The 22,582-nt window shown below is 45.6% G+C and overlaps 5 protein-coding genes and 1 long non-coding RNA gene across 8 annotated transcripts in view; 3 read left to right on the top strand and 3 right to left on the bottom strand.

Moving 5' to 3' along the window:
- Positions 1 to 163: 163 nt before the first annotated feature.
- On the top strand, positions 164 to 2,498 carry LOC6495213 (maltase A3). The gene is made up of 6 exons (XM_001958802.4): positions 164 to 452; positions 515 to 975; positions 1,034 to 1,486; positions 1,548 to 2,002; positions 2,058 to 2,201; positions 2,261 to 2,498. The coding sequence occupies exons 1-6, from the start codon at positions 242 to 244 to the stop codon at positions 2,427 to 2,429; spliced, it is 1,893 nt and encodes a 630-aa protein (XP_001958838.1). The 5' UTR covers positions 164 to 241; the 3' UTR covers positions 2,430 to 2,498.
- A 55-nt stretch (positions 2,499 to 2,553) lies between these two features.
- LOC6495214 (maltase A3) lies at positions 2,554 to 4,586 on the top strand. Its single transcript, XM_001958801.4, has 3 exons — positions 2,554 to 3,721; positions 3,781 to 4,376; positions 4,444 to 4,586. Exons 1-3 carry the CDS (start codon positions 2,570 to 2,572, stop codon positions 4,508 to 4,510), a joined length of 1,815 nt encoding a protein of 604 aa, XP_001958837.1. The 5' UTR covers positions 2,554 to 2,569; the 3' UTR covers positions 4,511 to 4,586.
- A 929-nt stretch (positions 4,587 to 5,515) lies between these two features.
- LOC116654714 lies at positions 5,516 to 6,143 on the bottom strand. Of its 2 annotated transcripts, none has more exons than XR_004309887.2 (2): positions 5,829 to 6,143; positions 5,516 to 5,750 (listed from the first exon to the last, which is right to left on the bottom strand). It is a non-coding gene; the product is annotated as an uncharacterized LOC116654714 (long non-coding RNA). The 2 variants fall into 2 exon arrangements; XR_004309888.1 differs by having other exon boundaries at positions 5,516 to 5,753; positions 5,829 to 6,098.
- Positions 6,144 to 7,059: 916 nt separating this feature from the next.
- Positions 7,060 to 9,130, bottom strand: LOC6495434 (maltase A1). Its single transcript, XM_001958800.4, has 3 exons — positions 7,563 to 9,130; positions 7,360 to 7,503; positions 7,060 to 7,300 (listed from the first exon to the last, which is right to left on the bottom strand). The coding sequence occupies exons 1-3, from the start codon at positions 9,026 to 9,028 to the stop codon at positions 7,216 to 7,218; spliced, it is 1,695 nt and encodes a 564-aa protein (XP_001958836.2). The 5' UTR covers positions 9,029 to 9,130; the 3' UTR covers positions 7,060 to 7,215.
- A 313-nt stretch (positions 9,131 to 9,443) lies between these two features.
- Positions 9,444 to 12,250, top strand: LOC6495215 (maltase A1). The gene is made up of 4 exons (XM_001958799.4): positions 9,444 to 10,574; positions 10,640 to 11,094; positions 11,172 to 11,315; positions 11,374 to 12,250. Exons 1-4 carry the CDS (start codon positions 9,474 to 9,476, stop codon positions 11,438 to 11,440), a joined length of 1,767 nt encoding a protein of 588 aa, XP_001958835.1. The 5' UTR covers positions 9,444 to 9,473; the 3' UTR covers positions 11,441 to 12,250.
- Positions 12,251 to 12,715: 465 nt separating this feature from the next.
- The window catches only part of LOC6495433 (metabotropic glutamate receptor 2), a 41,617-nt gene continuing 31,750 nt past the window's right edge, over positions 12,716 to 22,582 (bottom strand). For both annotated transcript variants that reach the window (XM_032450740.2, XM_001958798.4), the window contains exons 3-17: positions 22,344 to 22,514; positions 21,981 to 22,125; positions 19,557 to 19,699; positions 19,025 to 19,133; positions 18,772 to 18,943; positions 18,609 to 18,715; positions 17,986 to 18,135; positions 17,629 to 17,762; positions 17,114 to 17,304; positions 16,677 to 16,811; positions 16,446 to 16,608; positions 16,168 to 16,381; positions 15,926 to 16,077; positions 13,647 to 13,830; positions 12,716 to 13,308 (exon numbers count right to left, since the gene is read on the bottom strand). In XM_032450740.2, coding sequence (XP_032306631.1) covers positions 12,788 to 13,308; positions 13,647 to 13,830; positions 15,926 to 16,077; positions 16,168 to 16,381; positions 16,446 to 16,608; positions 16,677 to 16,811; positions 17,114 to 17,304; positions 17,629 to 17,762; positions 17,986 to 18,135; positions 18,609 to 18,715; positions 18,772 to 18,943; positions 19,025 to 19,133; positions 19,557 to 19,699; positions 21,981 to 22,125; positions 22,344 to 22,514 — 2,691 coding nt within the window. In that variant the 3' untranslated portion in view covers positions 12,716 to 12,787. The remainder of the gene's footprint in view (positions 13,309 to 13,646; positions 13,831 to 15,925; positions 16,078 to 16,167; positions 16,382 to 16,445; positions 16,609 to 16,676; positions 16,812 to 17,113; positions 17,305 to 17,628; positions 17,763 to 17,985; positions 18,136 to 18,608; positions 18,716 to 18,771; positions 18,944 to 19,024; positions 19,134 to 19,556; positions 19,700 to 21,980; positions 22,126 to 22,343; positions 22,515 to 22,582) is intronic.

Here is a 22,582-nt window from a genome sequence, read left to right as displayed (position 1 = left end):
GGGTCATATCTTGGAGTTAAAAGCTTTACGCCGCAACAAATCAATATCCAGTATCCAAATTATATTTACTTCTACTACTACTTCCCCTTGTTAACTACGCCTCTGGTTTATTTTTTTGCTGTAGTCTCTGTGCTTTAGTGAGCTTTGGATTTGCATCCGATCGTCAGTCGCGTTTGTTTACTCACTCAGGAAAGATCAAATAATAAGCAAGAATCTGCTGTTAAGTCAATCAGCGGGCATTATGATTACGCACCGACTGGGGGCAGTACTCTTTGTCCTGCTTCATATTTTAGGGGTAACCTGGAGTCAACCCTATCCCAATTACCATGTGGACTTTGAGGACATTTTGAAAAGGAACGAAGGACCAAAATGGTGGCAGACAGGTGCCTTCTATCAGATTTATCCAAGGTCATTCAAAGACAGCAATGGCGATGGCGTTGGCGATCTAAATGGTGAGTTTACCTAAATGTTGTCTATATTCATTATAGCTTACATTATGTTGACTTTCGTGTAGGTATTGCCGATCAACTGCCCTACCTCAAGGAACTGGGAATCACGGCCACTTGGCTCTCTCCCATTTTCACTTCACCCATGGCGGATTTCGGCTATGATATTGCCAATTTCACAGAGATTGCTTCCATTTTCGGAACAATGTCGGACTTTGAAAACCTTATGAAGGTGGCCAAGAAGCTGGACATCAAGATAATTCTGGACTTTGTCCCCAATCACTCCAGCGACGAATGCGAGTGGTTCCGTCGATCGGCGGCCAAGGATCCAGATTACAAGGACTTCTACGTGTGGCATCCTGGACGCATAGTGAACGGTGTTCGACAACCTCCATCGAACTGGATCAGTGTCTTCCGCGGCAGTGCCTGGGAGTGGCACGAGGGTCGGAAGGAGTACTACTTGCATCAGTTTGTGAAAAAGCAACCAGATCTCAATTATCGCAATCCGAAGGTTCGCGAAGCGATGAATGTAAGTCATACATAAACATACCGATGAAATTATTATTTCATTTATCAATTTCCAATAGAACGTTTTGCGCTTCTGGCTGGCCAAGGGTGTCTCCGGATTCCGTATCGATGCAGTGCCTCATGTCTTTGAGATAGCGCCTGATGCCCAGGGTCAGTACCGCGATGAGCCGCGCAATGACTGGGACAATGACCCCGAGGACTACGGTTATCTGAAGCATATTTATACGGTGGATCAGCCGGAGACCATTGACCTGGTTTACTCGTGGCGGGCCGTGCTAGACGCTTTTGTATACGAGAACGGTGGGGAAGAGCGAATCTTGATGGCTGAGACCTATTCACCCATCGACATCGTCATGAAATACTACGGCAATGGCACGGCGGAGGGGGCCCAGCTTCCGTTTAACTTTCTTTTGATTAGCGAGCTATCCAACTCTTCAAATGCCCATAACTATGAAGATACAGTGATGAAGTGGCTCCAACATATGCCAGAGGGTCGCACCGCCAATTGGGTGGTAAGTTGAAACACTCTTCTAATCAATGAAACTCTTCCTTATGACTTTATACAACCCCTAGCTTGGCAATCATGACAAGCCCCGCGTTGGCTCCCGTCTGGGCAGAGATCGGGTCGACATGTTGAACATGCTCACCTCTACCCTTCCCGGCGCTAGTGTCACATACCAGGGCGAGGAGCTGGGCATGACGGATGTTTGGATCTCCTGGAAGGACACCGTGGACCCTTCTGCCTGCAACACCAATCCCAACATCTACGAGCAGTTCACCCGTGATCCGGAGAGGACACCCTTCCAGTGGAGCTGTGCTCAGGATGCCGGATTCAGCAATGCCAGCAAGACGTGGCTACCAATTGCATTGGACTACAAGCAGGTCAATGTAGAGCAGGAACGGCAGCGTCCTCTTAGTCACTTGAATATTTTTAAACAGCTTTGGCAGCTGAGGAATCAATCCAAAACACTACAACTCGGAAACACCAAAGTCAAGGCCGTCAGCGATGCAGTTCTGGCTGTGATGAGGTCAGGAAAGTGAGGCTTAATCCTGAAAGTAATATAAAAAACTCCTCTTTTGCAGATACTACCAGGAAGACTCTACTTTAGTGACTGTTCTAAACATTTACGATGGAGTTGAGACTATTAACCTGCAGCAAAGCTTCCCTGGTCTTCCGGCTCAGTTCAAAGTTCTGGTGGTCACTGAACGATCCATTGCCAAAGTGGGGTAGGTCGAGAGGGCTGAAGTTTTAAACTTATGTACAAACTTATATATTTTATTTGTAGCGATGTCGTGAACTCTTCGTCCCTGCAATTACAACCCAAGGACTCTCTTATCCTACAGTCCACATCGTCATATTACAGTTACGCCACTAATGGAGAGGTTCGCTTGCTTCCTGTGCTGGGGGTTTATCTGTTTCTGGCTCAAGTGGTACTCTATGTGAGCAATCGATGAGTCGAATATTTGGTTCCAGCTGCTGGTTTATTATTGAATACTTAAAATAAAGGCAGTCAAAATACTTGAGCTTATCGGGGAAGATCTTGGGGAGCTTGGCTATAAAAGACGTGCCTCAGCGGCGAGGTGGTCAGTCAGTGATGGCGTGTCTCAAAAACTTAAACTTAATCGTAGCGTTGCTCGTTCTGGGGCAGCAGTGCGCCCTTGGGCGATCAGCGGCCGTAGATCTGGAGGAGCTGGAAAGGGCTTCCACCACTACAGATACCACTCTGGATTGGTGGCAGACGGCGCAGTTCTATCAGATCTACCCGCGCTCCTTCAAGGATTCCAACGGCGATGGTATTGGTGATCTGCAAGGCATTATCTCCAAGTTGGATTACCTAAAGGAGATTGGAGTGACGGCCACTTGGTTGTCCCCCATTTACACCTCGCCAATGGCAGATTTCGGCTACGATATCTCAGATTTCTTCGACATCCAGGAGGAGTACGGAACCCTGGCGGACTTTGATGAGCTGATCCTGGAGGCCAACAAGCGAAACATCAAAATTGTCATGGACTTTGTGCCCAATCACTCGAGCGATGAGAATGTCTGGTTCCAAAAGTCGGTGAAGCGCGAGAAGGGCTATGAGGATTATTACATGTGGCACGATGGCTACCTCAACGCCACCACAGGGGAGCGCGAGCCTCCTTCCAACTGGCTGCAAGCCTTCCGGGGAAGCGCGTGGGAGTGGAACGATGAGCGGGGCCAGTACTATCTCCACCAGTTTGCCGTGAAGCAGCCGGATCTTAACTACCGTAATCCCGCCGTGGTGGCGCAGATGAAACGGGTGCTTACCTATTGGCTAGATCGCGGAGTGGCTGGATTCCGCATGGATGCCGTGCCCTGGTGCTTCGAGGTCTTGCCCGACGCCAATGGACGTTATCCCGATGAGCCTCTTAGTGGCTACACAGATGATCCGGATGACTCTTCTTATTTGAAGCATATTTACACACAGGACCTGTACGAAACGGTGGACATGGTGTACCAGTGGCGCACTCTTATGGACGACTACCAGCGCATCCACGGAGGCGATACTCGAATCATCATGGTGGAGACCTACTCCGGTCTGGACTATGTAATGCAGTTCTATGGCAATCGCACCACCAAGGGCGCCCAGATTCCCTTCAACTTCCAGTTCATAATCGGCGGCAATGGCGATAAAAATAATACTCAGCTCAATGCTGCCGGGTTTGTGAAGATCATCAACAGTTGGCTAACTCAGATGCCAGCCTCAAGAACAGCTAACTGGGTGGTAAGTTTGAGGAAAAATAAGTTAATCCCCTTCCTTTTTAACTAATTCTCAATCATTAGATGGGAAACCATGACCAACGGCGTGTTGGCAGTCGCTATGGGGAAAATCGCATCGACCTGATGAACATGCTCCAGATGTTCTTGCCCGGAGTCAGCATCACCTACCAGGGCGAGGAGCTGGGCATGACGGATTTGGACATTAGCTGGGAAGACAGCCGGGATCCGGCGGCTTGCAACTCCAACGCGAACATATATGAACAGTTCACCCGGGATCCTGCCAGAACTCCCTTCCAGTGGAGCGACGAGGCGAACGCTGGCTTCTCCACCAATTCGACCACATGGTTGCCCATCAACCCCAACTACGTGACAGTGAATGCAAAGACGGAGAACGCAACAAGTCCCAGTCACTTGAGCCTGTACAAGCAGATGGTGGAGTTGCGAAAACTGAAGACTCTGCAATCGGGAGCCACTCGATACGCGAATGTGGGCGAGAATCTGTTGGCCATCAAGAGATCGCTGACCGGGGAGACTACCTACATCCTGGTGGCCAATGTTCTGGATACCAGTGTCTCTGCTCTGGATGTGGCAAGTGCCCTGTATGCCCAGGGCAACTACAAAATCAAGTTGGCCAACCCGCTGGCCAAGGCAACCGTTGGGTAAGTCCTATTCGGTTTATGACTCAAAAATTAAACACCAAGTAATTTCCAAATTTTATATCCACAGTGACAGCGTTACTCTGAGCAACTTGTCGCTGGAGCCATATGCGGCCCTCATCTTGGAGTCAGTCTAGAGTTTACATAATCATATGTTTTAAAAGAACAACATGCCACAACATACATAAAGTACATCGATAATGTGGCCTGTTATATGGGCGTATAAGTCATTGGGGCGAACGACATTGGAAAACTTTTCAATTTTAAGGTCGCGTGCTGGGGGGACGGAGATGGAAACTTATTATAAATTATTAAGGAACTTTGTCCTGGTTCAAGAGTCAGGCGACGGCGGTGGGGCAAAAGAAATTCCATTAGACGTGATTGATAAGACACACAAATCACGCATACGCAGCGTTGCCGCCGCACAAAAACCAAAGCACTGTCGAAGGTGTCTCGGATATGAGGCGAACAGTGGCAAGTGTAAGTGCTTGTAGGCGTGGCACTTGTATGTGTTTAGGTGTGGGTGTGGGTGTGGGGTAAGTGTGGGTGTGTGCGGGAAGCTTGCGTGGTTCAACTCGCTGTTTTTGACAGTTGAGGTGGCCAAAAGTGAAAAAGAACCAACCACACGGTTGGCTTTTTAATTTTCGCAGAAAAATGAAGTCAAATCTTGATGAATTTTCCCCATTTACAGTCAGTGGCTATTTTTAGGGGGAAATGTTTCCAACGAAGCTAAAATAACTTTAAATAGAACTGATTTATCATCATCACCACTCGGTGAAAAAAGTCCCCCCGCATGACATCAGCGGCAATTGGTCTGTCATCGGCTGGGTCCTTTTGCGGCATTAACCTTTGCCCCCCAAAAAGTGCCAACAACCCCAAAAGCCGACCTACGTGAGTGCCATTTAAATGAGCAAGTGCTCTTCACCCCAATTGGCCATTTTGGCCGTTCCGTCAACCCGTTAGTCGCCAGTTATGAGCCATGTTTGCGGTGCAATTAATGAGCGGCCAGCGATTAAATGAACTTCCAGGACCAGGTGAGTCCTACCGTCCAGCCAACCAGCCGTCCAGACGGCACGTGCCAAATCAGAAACCAAGCATCGGGGCTCGTTAGGAGCTCTCGCATTATTAATATGCAAGCTCTGTCTGAGTGGATGAATACATTTACTACATGAATGTGCAAGGATGTGCCGGGATACTGCTGGGCCTTCTTCCGGCTTTTTGGTCCCCCGGATCCTGCCAGATTACAACGGGCTTAATGCGTTTTAAAAGTTTTCCAATCGGAAGGGGAGCAAAACTTTTTGCCAACCGGCGTAAATCTGCCAAAATCATCTTAAATGTAATCATTCGGTTTTGCTCCTCCGACATTGTGATTCATTTCTTCTTTGGGAAATTAACTTGATTATGCGAACGAAAATGAAATGCACAAAAGCCAGAAGACTTTGCCAGGAGACTCACCTGATGGTTGGCTGCCTGAATGTCTGTCGGTAAGTCCTGCGGTTTTCATTTTCACAATTTTATATATACATATATGTATGTGGCATCTTTTTTTAAGGTTTCTGGTCACGTGCGCAAGGGTAAAGTGGCCCAGGCAGTCGGAGCCGTGTCTGTGACCTTTTTAATGGGGTGACGGGTCACGCAGCCATTTACACGATTCCATTTTATTCATTTTTGTGGCCAGCCCGGCACAGACTGCTAATTTTTCAGCGCACTTCACACAATACTGGGCCGTACAATCGAACAAATCGAATGGGCCCGAGATTATTTAAAGGGAGAAAATAATTTGTAAAGATTTTGAAGGGAAACTCACTTAGCATTATGCTGAATGAAAAATGCAATCTGGGCTTTGTTCTGTAACTAATCACACGTAATACCCCCTAAAGTCAGGTAATTATTTCAAAGCTCATTGAATTGTTACTCCTGTCGGACTGTGGGTTAACTTTACCTCCATCCTGTTGCCTAAGCCTTCTCAAGTTTTTCCACAAGCATTCATGACTGAAGACGAAAACAAGTTAACCTAGTTCGAAAATCTTTGCAGCTGGCACACGCGGCGTATGCTTGATGCAGGGGTATCGCAACCGTCTGCCAATTACCATGTGTAAACGCAATTTAATTATTTATAACGCAATTGAAGTCCTACTCTCGGCTGCCCCGTTTTAAGAGGGCAGATGCGAGTGTAAATACTGCGGGGCTGCCCCAGAAATTTCCAAGATTGGTAATAAATCTCGCTGGCGAAATTGCCAGAGCTATCTGCATGAACTCATCAAGCCCCTCTCGAAGGTTTCGACTTCAAAGAGCCCAGGATTCTGTGGGGATGCCAGGCAAAGTCCCAGTCCCAGTGCCAGGCCAGACCAGGCCAGGGATCTCTGTTTTATAGGCCTAGTCCCCCCTGGTCGTCGTCGTCGACATCGTTGTCTGTATTTACATTGTGTAGCACACACAGAGGCACATACACTCTGTTACACACTGGTTTTTGGTTCTTTTTCAAGCACACAAAGTATAAAACACGAAATACTTACCGAATAAACCCCAGGGGGTTGGGGACTTGTGCTTGACTTTAATTTGTGTGTAAACACTTTAAACGGCGAACCCCACCGCCGAACGTGAATTAAAAGAGTATGCCGACCACTTGAGCTTATCTCCCACCAGGATATGTGTGCTGCCGCCTGGATGGAGGTGGAGTGGCTTGTTTGTCTGGTTCTTTACTTATTTATTTATTTATTTATGCAAGCCACAGCATATTTGCCCAAGAGCCAAAGATAAATGCCAATTGAGTGCCCGACCGAGTTTGCTTTTTTCAAGTGTATCGGATAGGAAATTCCATCTAATCGAACCAGGAAGAACTTTAGCTGCTGCTGCTACTACTACTGCTGTTCAATACCAAGGCTTCGCCGGCAGCCAGACTTAGTCCACTGACCTCAAACAGAGAACTGAAAATATATAGGAGTAAGCCAACGCTATAATATTGGTCAAATGCCCCAGTACTCACCCCTCCGCCTTGGCGGATTGCAGACTGCGAATGAGAAGTGTCAGATGCGTGGGCAGGGTCGTGTCAAAGTCGAGCAAGCTCACAGTCACACCCTTGCTGGCCAAGTTGGCCACGTATATAATGGAATCAGAGCCGGAAAGGTATCTAAGTAATTTAAATTAAAGACTGGCTAAAGATAATAACTAATGGCTTAAATCTCTTACCTCTTCACCACAAATACATTGTCTGAAATAATTCCGTACTTAGTGGATCCATTTTGGAGCGTAACTGAGGATTTTCGCAAGGCTACCAGGGCCTTGTAGATACTGAGGTGGGAGCGCTGTGCTGCGGCTTCTGTTTCCACATTTACAGTTTCGTAGTCCGCCGCCAGGGGCAACCAGGTCTTGGCCGCAGTCGAGAATCCTGCATTTGTGCCACTCGTCCACTGGAAGGGGGTGCGCGAAGGATCACGGGTGAACTGCTCATAGATGTCCTGGTTTGAGTTGCAGGCCGCAGGATCCTGGGTATCCTCCCAGCTAATATCGCCATCAGTCATGCCTAGCTCCTCGCCCTGGTAGGTCACACTGGCTCCCGGCAGGATCATAACTAACATATTCATGGCATCCGCATTTGCGGTTCCATACCGACTGGCTGCCCTTCTCTGGTCGTGGTTGCCAATCACCCAGTTGGCAGTGCGTCCGGCGGGCAGGTTGTCCAACCAGTTGTCCACAGCAGTTTTGATAGAGCTTGCCGAGAAGCCATCGCTTGCCAGAACAGTGATCAGGTTGAAGTTGAAGGGCAAATGGGCACCGGCCACTGATCGGTTGCCATAGAACTGCATCGTGTAGGCGGGTGGGGCGTAGGTTTCGATTAGCAATACTCTCGTATCACCTCCGTGGATACGCTGGTAGTCGTCCATCACCACTCGCCACTGATACGCCATGTCAATGGTTTCCGGAAGGTTCTCTATCAGGTCGCTCTTCAGGTAATTACGGGCTTCGGTGTCGTTCGTCAGGCCACTCACCTCTTCGTCGGCATACTGTCCGTTCTCATCCGGCTCGATCTCGAAGAGGACGGGCACAGCATCGCACCGGAAGCCTGCTACTCCGAGATCCAACCAGTAGCGTAAGACCCGCTTCATTTGCTCCACCACCAAGGGATTACGATAGTTGAGGTCAGCCTGCTGGACGGCAAACTGGTGAAGGTAGTACTGCTGACGCACATCATTCCATTCCCAGGCACTGCCCCGGAAAGCCTGGAGCCAGTTTGAAGGGGGCTCCCTCTCGCCAGTCTCGGCGTTGGTCTTACCATCATGCCACACATAGTAGTCCTCATAGCCCTTCTCCCGGTTCACAGACTTGACAAACCAATCATTTTCATCGCTCGAATGGTTAGGCACAAAGTCCAGGATGATCTTAAGGTCCAATTCGTTGGCCCGCTTGATTAAGGCCTTGAAGTCATCCAGGGTTCCGTACTCCGGCTGAATGTCAAAGAAATCCGAAATATCGTAACCAAAGTCCACCATGGGAGAAGTGAAAATGGGTGAGAGCCAGGCAGCGGTTACTCCAAGGTCCTTGAGGTACTCCAGCTTGCTGGTAATGCCATTCAGATCACCAATACCATCGCCGTCGGAGTCCATAAAAGATCGGGGATAAATCTGATAGAACTGTGCCGTTTGCCACCAGTCCATCGAGGTGGTTGTCGTGGACGATGTGGTGTCACATGCCCAAATTGGTTGGGCAAGGACAACCACACAGCACAGAGCCACTGATAGTTTTGTGAATATCTGCTGCATTCTGATGACTTTTCGAAAAACCACCAATGATGGGACTTTTATAGGTTGGCGATGCGTAAAGTAATAGATTGATAGCAAGGGCTTAAATGATAACCATACGGAATTAGTTGAATCAATGGCTAAAACACTCAAAAACCACTTCAGTAGAAAAACAAATCGGAAACTATGTAGTATATATGTGTTCTACATTCGTCATTAACCAATTGAATTAAATTGAAGTATAGGTGCGTTTTTTTCCATTATGTCTAACTGCTTATCTAACTGACTTATTGAGTGGCCTATAAAAGATCCAGTAATACCGGGGATCTTACCCAATGTGTTTTGAATCTTCGACCTAGCAATGCGGTTTTTTCTGCTCCTTACATTTTTTATATTTTCCGTTGGCAGCGGTAACGGATGTCAGCTGGAGAACTCCTCCACAGAAGCTACCAAGGACTGGTGGGAAACAGCACAGTTCTATCAGATTTATCCGCGCTCGTTCAAGGACTCTGACGGGGATGGAATTGGTGACTTGAATGGTATTACTAGTAAGCTAGAGTACCTTAAGGATCTGGGGGTAACCGCGGCTTGGTTATCTCCCATTTTTACTTCTCCCATGGTGGACTTTGGCTATGACATATCCGACTTTTTCGATATTCAACCGGAGTATGGAACTCTTGAGGATTTTCGCGCCTTGATTAAGCGAGCCAAGGAACTAGATCTCAAAATTATTCTAGACTTTGTGCCCAACCACTCGAGCAACGAGAGCTCTTGGTTCAAGAAGTCCGTGAAAAGGGAAAAGGGATACGAGGACTATTATGTATGGCACGATGGCAAGATAAATGCAACCACCGGCGATAGAGAGCCTCCTACCAACTGGCTGCAGTATTTCCGAGGCAGTGCCTGGGAGTGGAATGAGGAGCGCCAGCAGTACTACCTCCACCAGTTTGCCGTGCAGCAACCAGATCTTAACTATCGTAATCCCTTGGTGGTGGATCAAATGAAACGAGTGCTCCGGTATTGGCTAAACGAAGGAGTATCTGGATTCAGATGTGATGCCCTGCCGCCACTTTTTGAGGTTCTGCCTGATGCGGATGGGCAGTTTCCTGACGAGGTTATGACCGGCGCCACCGATGATCCCGATGATCGCGACTACTTAACCACCACCTATATAGAAAATCAGCCCGAAACTATAGATATGGTGTACCAGTGGCGAACTGTCTTGGATGACCACAAGCGTATTTTCGGGGGGAACTCCAGTGTCTTACTTATAGAGACATACTCAGCCGCCTGGTTCAGCATGCAGTTCTACGGCAATCGGAGCACCGAGGGTGCCCACCTGCCCTTCAACTTTAACCTCATCACGGTGATGGAGCAAAAGGGCTTGAGTGCCAGTCATGTTCAGGAGGCCATAGATCTGTGGTTGAATAATATGCCTGCTGGAAGGACTGCCAATTGGGTGGTAAGTTTTGGCAATCTTATATTTTTAAAACCTAATATCTAACTAATATTTTCTTTAACAATCAGATAGGAAACCATGACAAGAGAAGAGCGGCCAGCCGATATGGTGAGGAGCACATCGACGCCATGAATATGCTAGTGATGATACTTCCTGGTGCCAGTGTCACCTACCAGGGCGAAGAGATTGGCATGACCGACGGTGACATCAGTTGGGAGGACACTGTGGATCCCTGGGGCTGCAATTCCAATCCAGACATTTACGAGCAATACACAAGAGACCCGGAAAGAACTCCTTTTCAGTGGACGTCGGGCAGCAATGCCGGATTCACAGATGGACCTTCAACTTGGTTGCCTCTGGCCGATGGCTATGAGACCGTAAATGTGGAAACGGAATCATCCGCAGACCGTTCTCATCTCAAGATTTACAAGTCTCTAGTGGCTCTACGTAAATCCTCAAAGACCCTTCAAAATGGTTCTACCAAATATGGGATTCTAGAGGAGGATGTCTTGGTTATCAGACGGTGAGGATTAAAGATTCTTTCTTAGGATAAAGATTCTTTCTTATAAATGTACTCATTTTAAAATTTTTCTTCTTCAGATCACTTACCAACTCACCTACCTTAGTGGTCTTAATTAATTTTGGAACGGAAACCAAAACCGTCGATGTGAGCCAGTTTGATAAGAGTCTTACAGCCAACTTGAATTTGCTGATCCGCAGTCTGGACTCCACCAAGACAGAAGGGTGAGTAGAGAATACTTAGACCTTTTCGATTATTTTTTATGTTTTAATTTTTATGCAGAACTGGGTACGATCCCCTCTCCTTGAGCCTGGAACCCGCAGAAGCTCTAATCCTTACCACCGAATAAAACTCAGTTCTTAAACAGGAAAGTGTTTTTATATTCTTTGATAATCGTCTTGCTTTATTCGTAAATACATACATACATATATGCAGCCAAATAACATTTAGCATATTGTTGTCAATATTATTAATAGCTATAAATCGAGTAACTTATTTGAGAGACATTCAAATCTTGGATGTTCCATGGGGCCTCAGTAACACACACATAGAAAACGAATATATTTCGCTAATATTTGAAGGAACCCCATGACATGGCTAGACATGATTCGCATTTCTTAAGTACTTTAACAAATATGTAACTACGCGTATTGGAGATAGCACATTTCGAGGGGAAAGCTGCACACAATTAACATTAATTTGTATTCACATCAAAGTATATAACTATAAGTAGAGTTATGATCATATATGTACACCGCAGATGGACAACAATTAAATCTACCATGTTGATGGGCTCAAACAACACAATAAATGCAATTGTAATTGTTCTAACTAGCTGGATTTGGATTCGCCTTGACTCGACTTGCCGCTACATTGCAAAGGGGCTGGCTCCCAGCCCTTTTGGAACATAATTGCGCCCCTCCTCCTGGTTACCTGGTGCTCACTGTACAGCTTTGCCTTCCTTAGCCTACATATTTTCAATTACTATTCAGATAGTTTGTTAGCTTGTTTCGGTTGTAGAAAACACATTTTTGAAATTATATCACATTTTTTGTCATTTTTTTGTTTCGTTCGGAACTCTTTGAAACAACGCTTAGAAAACTAGATAAGCTTAAAGATTAAACACTTATTAACAGTAAAGGAATGACTATTATTCTGACATATCTTTGCATTTTTTATATAATTTCCTATGCTAGTTAAGTGGCGGAATATACATTCGTAAATTGGAAGAGTTTCCAATCGTTTCACTTCGACATATTTGAGACATTTGAAGTAGCCGGCTTTTTCAAGAGTCTATCAATATTTGAAGATGTAACAGAAACCATATCAATAGAAGCTATCTTTTGAAAAATAATCAGTTCAGAAATAAAAACGAAGCCAGAAGAAGTAAACTGTTTGCAATCTCATTAATAAAAACATTTGAAAAAGCCTTCCTCATATCTTACCTCCCCCTATCTGAACCTTTCAATTACTTAAGGACTATGGATACTTTCCTATACTTACGTATTGTTTATGGGGATTTCCCGTTTTCATTTCAGACGGGAATGGCAGCCCGTTTTTTTGTTGCACTACCACTGCCCGTGCTGCCGGCATCGCTGGAAGAGCTTTGTGTTGCAGGTTGCTGCTGCTGTTGAGATTCTGCTTGTTGTCGCTGCTGCTCTTTCAGTAACTGCTGTTGTAATTGTTGTGCGTTTAGCTATAAGTTTGTTTGTAGAACCGGTGGTCGATTTACAGCGGCGGATGTGGCCTCACCGGCGTCAGTTGTCGGTGTTATCACGGCACTCATTGTCGCTGTTGTTGCTGGTGCCGCAGTTTCTGTTGCTGTAGCTGTTGTTGCTGTTGCTGTCGTTGTGGTTGCGGCCGTGTTGGCTATGCGATTGTTGGCCGTTGGAATGGCGAAGCCTACGGCGGCTTGGCCATGTTGCCGCTGATTGATTTTGTTATTGTTGGCCACAACTTTCTCGACAACCTCATCGCCAGCACCATTGCTATTGTTGCTACTTCCATTGCCGTTGCTGTTGCCATTGCTGTTGCCATTGCTGAGACTGTTGCCGCCGCCCTTGTCGGTGGGCGTGGTTGTGGCCGTAGTCGTATTGTTTGGCACATACTGATCGGCATATGGTATTTGATTGTAGGCATTGATGTCCAGCGAGGTGATGATGCTCGAAATTGTCTGTGTTGCCATTTCGCACAATTTCTTCGTCTTGAGGGAGTTCTCTGTACATTTTCATGGTAAACAGAGTGGAAAATGAATAATACTTTGAGGGTTTCCATAAATATTTATTAAATGAAAATTAAGGCAGTTAATACCAATCACTTGCTAAGCTTTTCCGAATAACAACATTATTAAACTGAAAGATAATCCCATTTTGTTCAAGTAATGCCCTTAAACAATAGCATAAGTAAACTTATTTTAATAATAATGTAATTCATATTTTTGTTTACCAAAAAGCAACTAATGATGTAATCAATATTAAAGTGCTTCTCTGTTTGTTTGTTTATTTTGTGTTTGGTCTGGTCGCCCAAAAACCTTTTAGGAACCCCCCGTGGCTTACCTGTGTTTGTGGGCGTGATATGCTTCTGGATTTTCTCCTCCTGGGCACAGGTGGCCGCGGTCACCACAGCAGCTGCCATCATGGACGAGGGCCCTGTGCCAGCGGTCCGGTGCATGTTGCCATAGCGCGGTGGCATCATGCTCTGTCGCACGTTTCGCTCCGGTCGAATTAGTATTATGTAAAGCTGTAAGGACATACATATGTAAGCACTCGAATGAGAAAATCTGTATGCTTCCAATTAGCTTAATTCGTTTGATTGACCCCGGGGGTCACTCCACCACCAGACATTAATCATACGACCCATTGTACTTAATAGCCGCTTGAAAGCCAGTTCCAATTTGGCTTGTCCTCTCGATGGCTTATCTGCAGCTCTGGCTTATGGTTTTTCATTAGAAGTCGCTGCGTGACCTGCCACTGCCCACAACTAACGCTCACGCCCCCCATTCGGGCCAAGAGCTTGGCCAAGACCCAAACCCAATCAGAATTCGAGTGTCATTAGCCATTTCCCGTTTCGATGGCCAGCAGTAATTGTGGGCTAAACAAAAGCCACCGACAAGAGTCAGTGTCATGCACGGGAAAATTAAAAAGAAAAGATTGAAAGGATATTGACTAAAGGATACTGGACACCCTGTACACTGTTAAACAAAATCGAAGTGGATAGTGGTAGTTTATTTGATTTCATAATTCAATTAAGGGCTTCTTTTTAAGTTTTCTCTTTGTAGATTTTTTTCTGTGTGCTCTATGTTCCAATTTGCGTTTGACTTGCGTTGGGTTGCGTTGCCCGTTCGGCCGCTCGGCCATTTCCGCCTTCCTTTGACACTGTTTGGCTGCCATTTGGACTCCGTTTGTTATTGTTTTGGCCTGGCTCTTATTTGCTGGCAAACAAACCGACGCGGGAAACACAAAAACAAACTGAGTCGAGGAAGCAGAGCAAGGAAACGTGAACCGGGCGAATGGGTGACTTGGTGAATGGCAGTCGGAAGTCGAAATTGCTTACCAACTCGGTTCGCCTTTGTTCCTGCGGAAGGAGGCGTGGCTGTTGGCACCTTTACGGCACGGGCCTTAGTTTGTTGCCTCTTAGTCCAGTGATCCCCAGTTGCTTTGTGGCATGCGGCATTCATTGTTGCCTGTGCCGCCTTGCCCCTCTTATCGTACAGCAATTGTAAATTGCATTTTTATGGCCCTCGGTGTGGCCTGGTACAAACAAATAGTATGTGGATAGCATGGGTGTGTGTGTACATACGGGCGGGTATTTATGTGCAGCGCGCCTTCCATGTCGGCAACTAACCGTGCATTAGGCGACATCTGACAGCGGATAGTTGGCCCGGCTGGGAGACACTGGCCAAAGAAGTATGTTACGCTCTGTAATTTAATAACGCCACCTGGGCGGAGGGTTTATGGCCAGCACGGAGGTCCTTCCTCAGAGATTTGTATTATTTGCTATCAGAAATATGCATGCAAGCCCATGAACTGCGACAATTTAAGCCAGTCCTTTGTTGTTTACCAATTGTATATGCCATTTGCATTGGTGAAGCCCCACTCTGATACTCTGCATACATATATAGTTATTGTGTGTTTTCATGTTATTTAACTTTATCTTCTGACTACTGACGACTCCTGTCCCTTGACTGCACCCTTTGCTCTATGAACTTAAAGTGCCGTCCTTATTTGGCTTCACTGGCTGCTGTCATTCGACTTAATGGCTAATAATGCAGTGGCATTATAAAAATTGTGGAGCTGAAACTGCGGATGGAAACATAAAAAGCAACACGCCCGAAGGACGACAGAGGAGCCAGGGTCCATTTTTTCCTCTTTTTTGTTGCAGCTTACTCAGCGTACTTGGCTGTTGACATTTTAACTTTTTTTCGATTAAACATAATGAAATGGCAAAGGGCCCCCACCAGCTCGGAAATCTGGAAAGGAGTAAGCGAACAAATGAAAATACAATATTGATGGAAATCCATCGCACGTAATGATTCCGGTCTCTGAATTAAATACCCCTTGACGACAGCTCGTCAAAAGCTTCCGTCTTATTGCATTTTAATGAACCTCCCATCCGTCTCTGCCTCTGTCCAGGATGAAGTGAAAGCCAGTATTCTCAATAAACGGGCACTGTATGCACCCGAAATCATTAAACGGGCTCAAGGAAAATACCCAATAATGGAATGCATAACGCAATTAACGATTGACCGTACTGCATTAATTTTTCAATTGTGAAGCCCAGAGGCTTCCTACTTTTAATTTGAATCTTGGTCCTTTGGCCAATTATCTTTACTTACCTTTGGGGAGAACAGACAGGCAATAGTCACGCTGGCGGAGAGACTGATGGTCACCGACATGCTGGTGATGCGGAGCGGGACGTGGTTGGCGGTTCCAAAGTAGAGTGGGACGAAGGCCAGCCAGATCACACAGGTCGTGTACATGGTGAAACCTACAATAAGAGGAAATGAGAATTGTTAAAATTTAATTGGTTATCAAGCAGATATTGGTCATAAAACTCAGATCTCTTTGAGACACATACCTATATGCTTCGATTCATTGAAGGCCTCGGGTATTTTTCGTGTGAGCACCGCGTAGACTGTGCAAATTATAATTAAGACGATGGGATAGAAGAAGGCTATCATGTAGGAGGCGTCGATATACGAATCGCAGACAAGCAGGTTATCCTCGCGTGTCGGATAATGATGCATGGCATGTGATGGCGCAATTACCATCCAAACACCGTTGATGAGTATCTGAAAATGGGGATAGAATAGCATTTTGTTTACCGCCCACTCTTCCACCGCCATACACACTCACCTGAACACTGACCAGGCACGTACAGATTACCAGCTGGGACTTGGGACTAATGAATGAGGGCCGTTTGGCGGATTGTTTGCCGGCTTTGAAGATGCGTGCGATGCGATTCGTTTTGGTCAACAGTGCAGCATAGACGACCGTGAAGCAGAATCCCACACCGAACCTGTCGAAGGCGGAAAGTGACATTGTTGTGTGACAGGTCGTCATTTGGGATGGCACTTCTGCACTTACCGCTGAATGGCACACACTATGTTGGTGGGCTTCAGGACCAGGGCAAACGTGACACCGTAGCACATGAAAATGCCGGCCAAAAGGATGTAGCTCAGCTCCCGACCCGATGCGCGAACTATGGGCGTGTCGTTGTGTCTGCAAATAGAAGCAGCATGAACTTCCAAACTTTGACCATACACCCATGAATCTTTCTCCCCAATTAGAGCATATTTTTAACGACTCTTTTTCGCAAAATTGTAGCATAACTTTGCAAGGTTTTTAAACTAAAAGTTTTTAATTGCTTTCCCATATATCCGTGGGGGTCACACTTTCATGGCAAAGAATGCACTTTTAAAATTCTCTAAAGTTTTCGTTGGCAAAGGTTAAAACTGATAAATGTTTTACTGTTTTATCTTAAAGTAATTTTTCACAGTGATTGCACTTTGCTTTTTACGCACCTGACGAAGACGCCCATGACAAAGAGTGTTATGAGAATGCCTGTCGCACTAAACGCCATCGCTCCAATGGCCCAGGCGGACTCCGGCCGGAGGTATATTTCCGGGATGGGTCGGCAGTACTGCTTGTGGGCATCGGGCAGGGTGCCTAGCTTGCACAGCTTGCAGTGGGTCTCGTCATCAGGGTGTCGGATCTGCAATGGACACGGGGGCACAAGACACAAAAGAACGCTTGATGAATAGCAGTACATGAAGGGGTAGGAACACAAAGGCATCGTGTTTTAAATTCAATTGCAGAATCTTCCGGTATGGACAGCTTAATTGTTTCTGCCTGCGATTCCCCATTTTTCTGCCTGCCATGGCAGATAACGCGTTAGTTCCAGAATAATTCACTCAGAAGCGCCGCTTTTCAATCGCGTCGAAAGCCCTACAAATAAATTTACCCCACAGGCTGGAGCTGGAGCTCGAGCTGAAGCTAGAGCCCAGCTGAGCCGGATGGGACGCCATGTCTCACTTACTTGATAGGTTGTGCAGTTAAAGCAATGCCAGCAGCAGCTTTCACCCTCGACGTACTTCTTGGCCTGGCCCAGCTCACAGGGCAGGCTGCAAACGGATTCGGGGGGCTTTGGGCTCAGACGCTTGAACTTCACCTCTGTGGAAGTGGCAGTAATAAAATATAAATCAAATTCCGTGTCATGGAGAGGGTGCTGCCAACTCTGCCATCTTTTGTCTAACAATGGCTTCAAGATGGTGGAATTATTATTGTCTTCGTTCTGTTTACACTTAAATATTTGCAGTCTAATTAAAATTGAAGACAAATCCATTCCTCTAGTTGGCAGCACTTTGTCTTGGAAGGCAAAATCTCTATTATTTACCAGACATATTGAGTCGCAGTTCGCCCTCGGTATATTCGCCCACCTTGACCCAGTGGTACTGGCCCGCCTGGGATTGCTTAAAGTGGATAATATTGTAGCGGGCCGGGCCGTCGCCGTTGCCATCAAAGCGGAACTCATCGCCGCTGAGACCTGCGGTGGAGAAAGTGCGGAAGGATCGAGTGGAAGGGATGTTAAATGGGTTTATGGTTTCACGCCTGCAAAGCCGGCACTGCCGCTTCTGCCGCTAGTGCCGTATCAGAAAATTGACAATCTGCGTCAGTCAGAAGCCTTTGGCTTTACTCTGTCCGTCTGTCTGTATAATTTATTGAATTTCAAATCGAGTTCAATGACGATGACAAGCAAGTCAATTTTCCACTCGAAAGCATGGCCAATGCGCCTTCTAGGGGCAAGACATATGTACCAGACTGCTTGTGTATTTGGCTGTTCACACAACTGCAAGGATGGGCGGCTAGGATACTTCCACTTAAACTATTTGCGCAACACTTGCCCGCTGAAGGAACGAAACAAGGCCAAAGAACTTAACTTGGTTCGCTATATTGAGTTTGTCTGGCATACTTGAAGGAGCCCACTATTCCGGTTATATTAATTCTACCCCATCCTACCTTCGAACTCCACTTTTCGCAAGTATTTCAGTAAATCAGCTCCCTTGGTTGGCTTCATGGCTTCGCACAAAGAAGGTCCTCCGCCACAGAGATCTCGGTGCATGTCCCTATGAGGAAGTAAAGGGTAAAAGAATATCTAATAGATTTACCATTTAGTAAGTACCTCAAAGCATAAGCAAAAGCCATCACAGCATCGCTTACAAACTGCAATTGATCCTCAAAGTCGGTGTTTTGTCGAGAAAGTCTCTCTTTTTTGGTGCACTCCTTGGTGTAATTATTGTAAGGAGTACTGGTACTGCCAGGATAACGACACTGAAAATGGTCTTCCCAGAATTCTGCACGAAAAAATCAATAAAAATGAAATAAGTATTCAATTTGATATACTGGGCTTTGGGATTTGGGTTCACATTACTTACCGACAAACCAGGGATTACGTTGATTATTCTCCACCGTCAGACCGAGAAAGTATTCCTCGAAACCACGAACAGGATTCGCCTGAGGCTGCACAGACAGTGTGCCTTCCACCTGTTGATGACACACGGAGAGCACGTGGCGTATACTTAATGAGTTTAAAAAAAATTTGAACTGCGGCGTGAGTATTACGCGCTTAGCACGCGCTCATCTCTGCCATGAAAGGTTTTCACAAATTAATTAGCCAGCCACACACCAACACACACACAATTAATTTCAATTAGGCCATAATTCATCATGGGAAAAAATGGGGTGAAAGTACCATATCCTACGCCATCATTTATAAATTTTTGGGGGTGTCCTACGACATGGTCACGCCCTCGCGAATGGACGCGTGTGTGCTAGTATGTGTGTTGGCTAAATCCGAGTCATTAATCAAAACGTAGTTGGTGCGCCCATTCAGGCTCATAATTTCCGGGTGACAGAAACCGCCCCGTCATCGAGCTGATGATATAGATCCGGTCATAGTTCACTTACCTCCGGCTCATAGTCGTCAGATACCAGATTCCGGGCACTCCAGCCATCCGATCCAATCCAGGAGAAGGAACCAGTTGCATTCGCCCGCCGCACGGCCCGCATCACTTGCCTCACCTCCTGGTCCGAGCCGAATATTATGGCTCCTGCGAGGCGAAGGATTAAGGGATACAGGGCGACACAAAAGAAGAAGAGCCAAAAATTAATTTTAATTGCTTTCAATAAAGGATAAGGGGCTTAGTGCTTGAAATGGAAGCAATCGGCAAACGCCAGACTATATCAAGTTTTGGTTATTACTCTCCAATTAAGTAAGCCTTATTGAAACTTACACAAAGTTGACTTATTGAGGTCGTGTATGAATAATTAAGTTACAAGCCTTTTAATCCTAAATTAAAAGTAAAATCCCATAAATTTTTAATTTTTGAAGTTAAATTTTCTGCCTCAAAGCTTAGCTGAGTTTTATAATTGGCTGTAATTTAAACTAAGAAAGGCACTTTTAAATAAATTTCAATGCAGTGGCTAATTGCCAAAAGCTAAAATTTAAGCCAGAATCCTTCGGGCTTAGGTCCTTTGCTCTTTGATGAAATGATTCTTTTGTTGCCGCTGTCATCAATGTCCTCCTTTGATAGGATTTTCCTGATGTCGGCAGCCGTTATTATTACGGACCAGGAGCCCGGATCTTCTTAAGATTTCCGAGAGGGAAACGTGAGCTGCAGTTGTCACTTCATATCGGCCACGCCCTGGAGACCGTTGTCCGCCTCTTGCCCGTTTGTCTTAGCCATAATTTTTTTCCCCTTCAACATGTCTTGGTATCGATTCGCCTTTAGCGAAAGGAAACTTAATCAAACGCAGCATCGACAACAAGAGGAAAACTTTCCGATACTTGTTTGAAGTGAAGCATGTTTGCCATAGATTTTCACTTCAACGGCTTCTTTGTCCCAACAGGCCTTCTACTATATACAAGTAGGTATATATAAATTGGTTGCACCCTGGTGCTATCATGTTATATTTAAGGGCAAACTTGCCGGAATGCTTATGCAGATTTAGTTGCGAACTTCCAGTGCTCGAACTGATCTAAAATGGCATCGTACTCGCTAAAAATGCTACGAAAAAATCTTGACACAACAACGATAAAAAGCAAAAACATGTCGTGCCCTCCGCCCCAGTCATTTGTGCTCCAAAAACGAGCGACATGTGTGGGGATCCGGACAAGCATAAAGTTTGCCCTCGACGGCAGTTACCAGACGCAGTTACGGAAACCCAGAGCATCATTTTTCAGATACCCAACACGAGAACGTACCCCTACCCATATACCCATACCCATACTGAAACCCCAAACGCAACCCGAACCCTCGATATGCAAAATTAAACAACTGATGCCAAAGAAAATACTTTGTCAAATTGATTAATCGTTACAAGGGGGCAAAAATGGAATGGCCCGGCACCAGTAAACGGCGTCAAATCACAAATCACAATAAATAATGATGCCTGAGGAACCCTTTTTTCCCTTTTATTTGCCAAAAGTAGTCGCTGGGGCGTTTCGACTGCTTTACGACTCTTGATGGCACATTTATGTAAATCAAAAATTGTTTGCCAGACAAAAGTCAATTGTTATTGGTTGGCCCCCGTGTGCTTTTTATTGGCGTTTGAGAAGTCTCAGCCTCCTCCTCCCCTCCTCGACACTGTTGATTAATGATATTCGGCAAAGGTTTAGGCGGTAATTATTTTTAATACATATTTTTGCAAAGGGCTTCTGTAACTGGCAGTTGATTTATATCTGCCAATGTTCTTTGACGCAGGTCTAAAAAGTTTCAAGCTTAATTGATTGACATTTATTATTTATTTATACCGTTTCGTTTCGAATCCACACGGCGTATGATTGACGCAGATTGTGGGTGTATAAAATATTTCTGTTTAATTACTTTTTTTTGGCTAACTGACTTTTAAATTGGTTCTGTCATGTCCAAAAGTCGAACCTTAGGGGTTTCGCATTTTATATATATATATATTTAAAAAATATCGGACACTCTGTGTTGATTATCGTTCAACTTGTTTGCAAAGAACTTAGCATTATTTGCGTCCGAGGACTCAACCCCGATAAAATGAACTTTTTAATTTCCGGTTGCAGCAGATGGGACAAAGGCACAAACAGCAGACGGCAGCGGTCGCTGAATGCTTTAAATATTTTCATTTAATTTGCGCAATTTCCGTGGCACAACCCAGTTTAAAAAAAAATAAGAAAAAGTTGTCGCAGTTCACGCCCGACAGCTGCATTTATTTGGCTGGTTTTTGGGGGAAACGTTGGGAGGAGAGCGCTTTTCCGCTCGCATTTGCGAAACGCCTTCGTTTGACATTTTCCCTGGGAATTGCATTTTAACTGGCACTCGCAGTTGTTCCTGTATGGTCTGAAGTTTACATTACTCTTACCTCGAGCTCGCGGCTTCGTCAGCAATTTCTGTACGATATTATCGTACGCAATGTCCTCAGCCACTCCCGAATCCTTGACGAGCTTCTCCTTGATGGCAATACAAATGTTATGGCGCGCCAGTAGCTCCTCAAGTTCCTCAAAAGCCTGAGAGAAAAATAACAACCAAAATTGCAACAGCAATGGTGAATGGGGCAATAAAAAACATGTTCGTGAAAACGGAAAGGTACTAGAAGGTAGCTATTCTTGTTACCATTCTTGTAAAATATGTATTGGCCACTTTTGAAAGGGGGAATAATTTTATGGGTAACCGTTTAAGGATTACATGCAAATTGAATTCATATTTATTTATAACAAGTAATCACCTTTATGCCATAATTACTCTCCTCGTAGATTATCGACACGTAGCTCCATCCCATCCTCTTGACAATCTCCACCATGGCCTTAACCTGGTAGTGATCCGAGGGAATTGTGCGAGAAAAGTACTCAAAGCGCTGTTTATTACTAAGCTCCGGGCTGGTAGAAAAGTAGGATACCTGGAAAAAAATTAAATATGGTTCCTGGATATAAAGCAAAAAACTAACATAATCTGACAGAAACGTTC

Source organism: Drosophila ananassae, chromosome 3L (assembly GCF_017639315.1).
Source record: "Drosophila ananassae strain 14024-0371.13 chromosome 3L, ASM1763931v2, whole genome shotgun sequence".
NCBI lineage: Eukaryota > Metazoa > Arthropoda > Insecta > Diptera > Drosophilidae > Drosophila > Drosophila ananassae.
This window is presented reverse-complemented; position numbering and strand designations above follow the sequence as displayed.

Bases quoted from the DNA above. Each gene is read 5' to 3' on its own strand.
- LOC6495215 (XM_001958799.4), top strand. From the start codon at position 9,474: ATGCGGTTTTTTCTGCTCCTTACATTTTTTATATTTTCCGTTGGCAGC. The intron at 10,575-10,639 runs GTAAGTTTTGGC...TTTAACAATCAG, and splicing joins GAAGGACTGCCAATTGGGTG to ATAGGAAACCATGACAAGAG. The intron at 11,095-11,171 runs GTGAGGATTAAA...TTTCTTCTTCAG, and splicing joins GATGTCTTGGTTATCAGACG to ATCACTTACCAACTCACCTA.
- LOC6495434 (XM_001958800.4), bottom strand. From the start codon at position 9,028: ATGGACTGGTGGCAAACGGCACAGTTCTATCAGATTTATCCCCGATCT. The intron at 7,504-7,562 runs GTAAGAGATTTA...TAAATTACTTAG, and splicing joins AATGTATTTGTGGTGAAGAG to ATACCTTTCCGGCTCTGATT. The intron at 7,301-7,359 runs GTGAGTACTGGG...ATATATTTTCAG, and splicing joins CAATCCGCCAAGGCGGAGGG to TTCTCTGTTTGAGGTCAGTG.
- LOC6495213 (XM_001958802.4), top strand. From the start codon at position 242: ATGATTACGCACCGACTGGGGGCAGTACTCTTTGTCCTGCTTCATATT. The intron at 453-514 runs GTGAGTTTACCT...ACTTTCGTGTAG, and splicing joins TGGCGTTGGCGATCTAAATG to GTATTGCCGATCAACTGCCC. The intron at 976-1,033 runs GTAAGTCATACA...AATTTCCAATAG, and splicing joins AGGTTCGCGAAGCGATGAAT to AACGTTTTGCGCTTCTGGCT.
- LOC6495214 (XM_001958801.4), top strand. From the start codon at position 2,570: ATGGCGTGTCTCAAAAACTTAAACTTAATCGTAGCGTTGCTCGTTCTG. The intron at 3,722-3,780 runs GTAAGTTTGAGG...CTCAATCATTAG, and splicing joins CAAGAACAGCTAACTGGGTG to ATGGGAAACCATGACCAACG. The intron at 4,377-4,443 runs GTAAGTCCTATT...TTATATCCACAG, and splicing joins CTGGCCAAGGCAACCGTTGG to TGACAGCGTTACTCTGAGCA.